This window comes from Rana temporaria, chromosome 2 (genome assembly GCF_905171775.1).
Source record: "Rana temporaria chromosome 2, aRanTem1.1, whole genome shotgun sequence".
Classification (NCBI taxonomy): Eukaryota; Metazoa; Chordata; class Amphibia; order Anura; family Ranidae; genus Rana; species Rana temporaria.
Genome location: NC_053490.1, coordinates 334,624,095 through 334,632,685, shown reverse-complemented (window position 1 = coordinate 334,632,685; position 8,591 = coordinate 334,624,095). Strand labels below are relative to the sequence as shown.

General features: G+C 38.9%; 1 protein-coding gene across 1 annotated transcript; it reads left to right on the top strand.

The window, feature by feature from the left end:
- Positions 1 to 6,198: 6,198 nt before the first annotated feature.
- Positions 6,199 to 8,242, top strand: LOC120928626 (olfactory receptor class A-like protein 1). The gene has a single exon (XM_040339656.1). The coding sequence runs from the start codon at positions 6,350 to 6,352 to the stop codon at positions 7,304 to 7,306; it is 957 nt and encodes a 318-aa protein (XP_040195590.1). The 5' UTR covers positions 6,199 to 6,349; the 3' UTR covers positions 7,307 to 8,242.
- The last annotated feature ends 349 nt before the right edge of the window (positions 8,243 to 8,591 follow it).

Genomic DNA, 8,591 nt, shown 5'->3' with positions numbered 1-8,591 from the left:
ATCATGCTTGAAAATCCTCCAATGTGGCTGAATTAAAACAATTCTGCAAAGAAGAGTTAGACAAAATTCCTCCACAATGTTGTGAAAGAGTCACTGCCAGCTATTCCAAATGCTTGCAGTTGTTGCCACCAAGGGTGGCACAACCAGTTATTAGGTTTAGGGGCAATTACTTTTTCACATAGGGCCAAGCAGGTTTGGGCAGCTTTTTCCCCTTAATAAATCATCATTTAAAAACTGCATTTTGTATTAACCTGCCTGGCGGTATTGCCGAGTCTGACTCGGGGTTAGATTTTCCTGCTGCGAGCGGTAACCCCGAGTCAGACTCGGGCTTGCCTCGCTGGATCCACAGGGAGTGTTTACTTACCTTGTCCCTGGATCCAGCGATGCCAACGCGCTGTGCGAGCGAGCGGGACCTCGCTCGATTCACACAGTGCCTCTGTGTGACGCCGATCTCCGCTCCCTGCGACGTTACGACGCACGGGAGCGGAGAACGGCGCCAAATTCAAAAAAGTAAACAAACACCTTACATACAGTATACTGTAATCTTATAGATTACAGTACTGTATGTAAAAAATACACACCCCCCTTGTCCCTAGTGGTCTGCCCAGTTCCCTACATGTACTTTTATATAATAAAAACTTTTTTTTTCTGCCTGTAAACTGTAGATTGTCCATAGCAACCAAAAGTGTCCCTTTATGTCAAAAATAGTTTTAGAGCAGCTAAAAAACAGCGATAATAAATTATAATCACTTGCAGAATTGTGCGATAGCGATTTGTGGGGAAATTCGTCATAAAAAAAAAAAAAATGACAGCAACAATTCTGCAACTGAGCAAATTTCAGTGATTTTGATTTGATTACATTATTGAATAATTTTTATTATAATTATATTATTACTTGTTATAATTATTTATAATTATTTATTATATTATAATTTATAATTTTGTTTTTAAAAAAATGTCATACCCGGGATGCCTATTGGAATCTTGTTTGGTCAGATTTAAGTGAGTTATTTCTAAAAATTACAGGCCTACAGTATAAAACGCCAAATTTCCTTGCAAATAATGGTACCGCTTTCAGCACCTTTTTTCTGAAAGAATCATACCGCCAGGGAGGTTAACTCTGGTTATCTTTGTATAATATAAAAAAAATGTTTAATGCTCTGAATCATTTAAATGGGACAAACATGCAAAAAATAAAAACTCAGGACTTTAGCTTTAATGTGCTAAGTAAAAAATGCATTTTATAATAAAACAATTCTACAAAGTCACTCCAATAACAGTTGGCATCAATGGCAAATTATTTTACAGCCACAAGTGTTTTCCTTTTGTGTGGCAGTCCTTGACTTATTATTTTACATTTTAAATGGACACATTACATAAATTTAATTGCACCTTTATAGAATGTATTAAGCTTAGAAGTTATTGTGTAATGTTTTTGCACTTTTGTTTGACGTTAGTAATTGCCATCCATGCAGTATGTCACTTTATAATATGTTCCCACTTTGTAAATAAAGGATGGTAATAATAATAAAAGTAATAATTTGTCACACCTATGAATAGACAAATGCTCAGAGAACTTGGTTTGTAGCTACAAATAACAAATTTATTTTGGAGAGATTAAGTTATACAAGCCTTTTTTTCAGTATTTCTATTAAGCATTAATTGGGTATTGTATTATTATTTAGTAATGTGGTTCAGCTTCTTTCAAGCCAGCATGGTGCCAGAGCATGTACTAGAATCACAAGTAAATAGAACAACAAAGGAACCCCCTAAAGGGGGTTCCTTTGTTGTTCTATATCATTTAGGGATGTGGGTACAATTTACATACTTCACTTTAACTAGCAATTGTATTATATAATATAGGATCACAAGTATAGCACGACTTTTCACAGGCTTACAGAAGTGAGAAGTGAGCACACAATAACAAAATGGTTCAAGAAATAAAAATGACTTTATTAAAATATGCCTTTCATTAGGTGTCTGAATGAATTAAATTAAAACATTATAGTGGATTCCCTAAACAAATACTATTTACTTAGCAAAATTAATGTTCACTCAACCAAGTAAATATGATGAAGCTATATTTACTTTAATCAACCAATCATATGCTAACAAAAATACTGTTTTTTTTCCTTACACGTGATTGGGCAATCAAAGATAAAATCGGTTCACTTTATTTACTATAATTCACGCTGTAAAGTAAGCATGCATTTCTCTAACGGAACAGCTTCTATTCATTTACAAAATCAACCTCATTGTGCTCAGTTACAAGAGTGGTAAGCAGCTGTGCAGCTTTTCTACTAAGATCAATGGTGCTCCACTTGGGCAGAGACAAGGGCCCAGATTCAAGTAGAATTGCGCGATATTTGCGGGGGAGCAGGGCAACGATTTTGCACTGCCCTCGATTCACGGAGCAGTAGCTCCGTGAATTGCGAGGGCGTGCCGGCAAATTTGCCCGGCGTAAGCGCGCGCAAGTTAAATGATCCTGCCGGGGGCGGGAATCATTTAAATTAGGCGCGCTCCCGCGCCGAGCGTACAGCGCATGCTCCATCGGGAAACTTTCCCGACGTGCATTGCAGCAAATGACGTCGCAAGGATGTCATTTGCTTCTAAGTGAACGTGAATGGCATCCAGCGCCATTCACGTTTCACTTACGCAAACGCCGTGAAATTCAAATTTCACGGCGCGGGAAGGCCGGCTATACTTTAGCATTGGCTGCCCCTACTATTAGAAGGGGCAGCCTTGCGCTAAAAGTAGCCGTACGGAAACTCTGTACCTGGCTTGCGCGGGGCCTGCGCAAGCTTGTGAATCAGTGGTAGTATGCAATTTGCATACTACACGCTGATACACAATGGGAGCGCCCCCTAGCGGCCCCCGCAAGAATGCAGCCTAAAATCTGCGAGGTATAAGAGCCTTATGCCGCGCAGATTTTAGCCTGCAGTTGGTATAACGAGGTTCCTGAATCAGGAGCACTCGTTACACCGGAGCAAGTAAGCACTTGCGCTGCGTAACCTATGGTTGCGCGGGCGCAAGTGCTTCTTGAATCTGGGCCAAGGATAAAAAGCAGCAAGAGAGATCCTTCTAATACTGCGTACACATGATCGTATTTCTGATGGGATAAAATACGATGGAATTTTTCGTCGGAATTCCGATGAAGCTGACTTTTATCAGTCTTGCATACACACTATCAGACTAAATTCCGATCGTGCAAAAACACGGTGACGTAAAACACTACAACGAGCCAAAAAAAATTAAGTTCAATGCTTCCGAGCATGCGTCAACTTGATTCTGAGCATGCATGGATTTTTCTCCGATGGAGTTCCACACAGACGATCGGAATTTACTATCTGTTTTTTTTTTCATTGGGAAAATTTAAAACATGTTCTATTTTTTTACACCGATGGAAAAAAGTCCAATGGGGCCCACACACGATCAGTTTCATCGGAAAAAACGATTGTGTGTACACAGCATCAGAGTAGTGTTCAAATGTATTTATATGGAAAGTTTTGCAAAAAGTGTGGTAAGTTATCTCATCTTGCTGGATACCCTCCCTTTAGGTCAAGCAACCTATTTTTCAGCACATGTGGAGAATATGACTGTCCCACACAGAAAGTAGGTGGTCACAATCCCTGCTAGCTTGTTTTTTTCTGGGGATTCCTGCACTATGCTAGGCTATGATCAGGTTCTGGTGAACACTGGTAGAAGGAATGATGCCCGAAAATGGAACCAATGGGTGGTCAGCAGAGGTGCCCATTGAATAAAAAGGTGCTGCCAAACGGATTTTACAGGAAGGTTGGCCTTTTTAAAAAAAAACAAAGAACAGGTAAAAAACACAATTAATGTATTTCATTAATCTTTAGTGGCTACTTTGGCAGGAAAAGGTGTGTAGTATTTTGGATAAAATTCATAAAAAAAATCAATTAAATAATTTTCAGGTTGAATTGGGTGAACAGGGTGAATTGCGATTGGACATTCAATTCTGTGGCCAAAAAAAATATTTATTCTGGCCATTGAAATAAATGAAAGCTCAAGTGTTAAATGCGCCTAGCATAAAGGTGCATTTAGATGCATTTACATGCATCAATAGTTTTTTATGTCAAAATGCTGCTGCTCCTGGACATGCTGGCAGTGGGATTTTTTCTGCTTCTAAATGCCCCTGCCTCTAAAGTCCTCCAAACACCTATGTGTGCATGGATACATAGACTAACATGCAGGGGCATTGGGGAAAGAAATAAAAAAAGCCAAATGCAGCTAGCAGCAGCATTCAAAACATCCAGGGCCGGATTCAGATACATTGGTGTATCTTTCCGGGTGGCGTAACCTATCTCAGATACGTTACGCCGCCGTAAATTAGGGAGCAAGTTTCGTATTCAGAAAGAACTTGCGCCCTTAGTTACGACGGTGTAACGTATGTGTGTTGGCGTAAGCCCGCCTAATTCAAATGTGGATGATGTGAGCATGTTTTATGTAAATTACATGTGACCCCGCGTATTTGATGTTTTTTACGAACGGCGCATGCGGCGTTCGTGAAAAAATCCCAGTGCGCATGCTCGAAATTACGCCGCAAATCGTCAATGCCCTATTCGCGAACGACTTACGCAAACAACGTAAAAATAAGCCGGGCGGACGTACGTTTCTGAATCGGCGTATCTACCTAATTACCATATTCATTCCGTAAATATACGGAAGCGCCACCTAGCGTCCAGCGTAAATATGCAGCCTAAGATACGACGGTGTAAGACACTTACGTCGGATCTTAGGGAAATCTATGCGTAACTGATTCTATAAATCAGTCGCATAGTTACGACCCCGCACACTCAGAGATACGACGGCATATCCGGAGATACGCCGTCGTATCTCATTTCTGAATCCGGGCCCCAGTGTGCATGAGGTCTGATACTAGTCCTGTATAAATAACCCTGCTTAGGGAAGGAGGTAGGGAATTTAAAGAGGGTACAAAGGCAAACAATCAAATGAATAAAGATAAGAAAAAGTATTACTAAACAAAAAGGTTAGAATAATCGCACCTTGGAAGTTAAAAAATGTAACTGTGATGTAATCAATTTGTGAAAATATATCCAAGTGTAGAGACTTTTTTCCAAAGAACTGTACAAAAGACAAGGAGACGTGTGACGTGTGAACAAATTTAGATTATGCCATCAATACAGGAAGATGTTTTCTACAGCAAGAGTAAACAGGCTGTTGAATGTTTTACAAAAGAAGACAATAATGAGAAAATCAGCTGAATTTAATAAAATAAGATTTTGAGAAATGTTTTATAACTAAGTGTATGAAAATGCAGTATAAATTTTAAATTGTGTAGGGTGGGACGTTAAGTGCGCCCTAGTGGAGTGTAAGTAATGATGTATAACACAGTATTAAAAATATAGAAAAAAACTTGATTTGCCATCCGTGGATGGAAACATTAAAATCTATTACAATCTATTGCCGCGTACACACCATCACTTTATGTGATGAAAAAAAATGACGTTTTTAAAAACGTCACTTTAATTGACCGTGTGTGGGGGAAAACGTTGTTTTATGTGTTCTAAAAAACGACCAAAAAAAATTGAAGCATGCTTCAATTTTATGTGTCGTTTTTCAAAACGTCAACTTTTACTTCACAGAAATTGACCGTGTGTAGCAAAAACGTCGTTTAAAACGACGTTTTTTCACCCACGCATGCCTAGAAGCTACTTATGAAGGGAGCTTCAATGGAAAAACGTGGTGAACGTAACCTCGCTTTGCTAGAACATTGTGAGAAAAACGATGGTGTGTAGGCAACTTCGTCTTTGAAAATTGAAGTTTCAAAAACGTCATTTTTTACTTCACAGAAAATGTCGTTTTTTTTCATCACATAAAGTGATGGTGTGTACGGGGCATAAGAGAAAGTACATTCTACTATTCCAGGGTGTGCGAATCCACATAATTGTATGAAAAGTTATATTTACTCATATGATGTGCGATTGAGTGTTTTTTTTTTTTTTCCTGTTTGGCACAATGGGGTTGATTTACTAAAACTGAAAAGTGCAAAATCTGGTGCAGCTGTGCATGGTAGCCAATCGGCTTCTAATTCACTTTGTTTAATTAAGCTTTGACAAAAAAAAAAATGGTAGCTGATTGATTTCTATGCAGAACTGCACCAGATTTTGCACTCTTCAGTTTTAGTAAATAAAGCACAATATTTCCACAGTACCTTGGAGCAGTTTGATTTACTGTCTCTGGACCAAAGCCCTTTAAATTTGTGACAGATTAAACTTGATGAATTTGAAACATATTGTAATCGGTAATGTAACATATTTCTCTTACAGATACTGGCCTGTAAAGAAGTCCTGCCGTTAAGCACACAATGGGGACTTGGCTTGTCCTTGATATAACTAGTTATATTTCATTAGACATGATAGGAATCCCTGGCAATCTCATCATTTTATTTGCTTTTGTGCACACCTTTCACAACCATGGCACAGTAACCACTGGAGAAATTATCCTTAGTAAGCTGGCTTTAGCTAATTTGCTAGTGATACTGACATGGGGGCTTCCAATCACCCTACAGTCTACTGGGATGTATGTGGTATTTGGTGATTTATCCTGCCAGATAAGCCTTTATCTTTACTGTGTAGGAAGAGCCATGTCTGTCAGCATTACATCCTTGCTAGGATGTTATCAGTGTATTTCTATCACTCCAACCCACCAACGTTGGATGAATACAAAGAAGAAGCTCCTTGACTCTCTGTTCCCAATAATGCTCTTTCTATGGACTTTCAATCTCATCATAAGTAGTACCCGGCTAGCCTACTCTACAGCTTCTATCAAGAATGTTACTTCCAGATACATTATGAGCTACAATTTCTGCTTTGTGATCTTTCCAAATTATCTGATTTACTTAGGGAATGGAGTAATCTATGTTATACGGGATTTGTTCTTTTTGAGTCTAATGATGCTATCCAGCGGTTATCTGCTTTATGTTTTCTTCCAGCATGGTAAACAGGTCAAATGTATTCCAATGCTGAACACCAAACATGCAGAGATTCGTGCTGCCAAAGCTGTCTTTACATTAGTCATGATGTACATAGTCAGTTTTGGTCTAGACAACTTGTTTTGGATCCTTACTCTCTGTACTTTTCCACTATCTCCACGATTTACTGATGCACGTATTTTCTTTGATTCTTGTTACTCTGCTATTAGCCCCATTGTAATTATTTTAACTAACAGAAAAGTTCAAATGGGTCTTAAATGTTCAAGAAAGAAAAATGAACTTCAAGCTGTAAAGTCTATTTCAACCTATATAGCTAGAAAGAGATGTTAGTATTAAGACCTTCAGTCAAGATGGAAGCTCTTTACTGTTATGCAAAGGCAGTGTTTTCCCATGGGTACTCACAGTTTTACTAGTCACTAAGAAGTAAGAATACACATGGCTACTCAATATTACAAGAAACATGGAAACCACTTTAAAATAATAGGGTATATAACCAATCAGTAGGCCCTGCCCTCTAAACTGCAAATGACTGGCCTGGGGCGGACTTTTGGCAGGGTGGCAGTATGTGACATGTGCTAGAGGTAATGGCAGTTTCAAAGATTATATCCAATTATTTTTTATCATTGTCTGCTTAGACCTTGTAGATGTATTTTTGGTTGATTTAAATCAGATACATTGATCCTTTTTAATGCTTATGAGTGCTAAATAAATGTGCACCATAGATGTGCCACGTTTTATTCAATTCCCATATTTGTATATTGCATAAACATGTTTGTGGAGTAGCTTGCACTCTAATGACCCTGACCATTAGTAGGGGGAAATCTGAAGGTGATCAATTATACTCATAGGCATGTGCAGGAGGTGTGCCCAGTGTGACTGATCACACCCTAATCATTATGTGTGGTGCAGATTCCCCCAACTGCCTGGGCTTCTCCACACCCCTTGTTGGCCCCCCCGCCCCACAATGCTGCTGGCTTCCCTCCACTCCTTTCTCCCTGGCTGCCTGCGGGGGATGTTTCAGGATGGAGAGCAGGTGAAGGTGCTAGTAAATATGTAATTAACCAACCCCTTCCTTTTCTTAATGAACACACACTTACCTCCCCTTTCCTCTGTTTCTTCTCTGTCTTCCCCCACCCCCTCAGGCCTTCTCTAGACCACTTCTGGTCAATATATTTACCTTCATACTCAATTATATGTTATGGTTTTACATCTACTTGTTACTGGTATTGATATGTTTATCAATGTATAACTATTTCTTCCTTCATCTTATCCTCAATAAAGAAATATTGAAACAAAAGACATAAATAAATGCAGTTCTGTATTCATGAATACAAATGTATTGTTTTTTGCAAGCAGTGTAAATACCAAATATTTACTTGTTTTAGCCTCTAGCAATTTCTGAATAGAAGGGCTCAGGCTAAGAGTCGAATAAGCAGCAGATGGACTAGCAGCACTAGTTGAGCGGCTTTATAATATAATGAAATGTTTGGAAATCCTAGGCCACCATGAATTTTGGGAAGGAATAGGGTTTCTCTAGATATTCGTGGTTTGAGTTTCCCCCAAGTACATTTTATTAATTTGTGTTGCATAATTCTAAGGAAATAAGCCTTCTGCA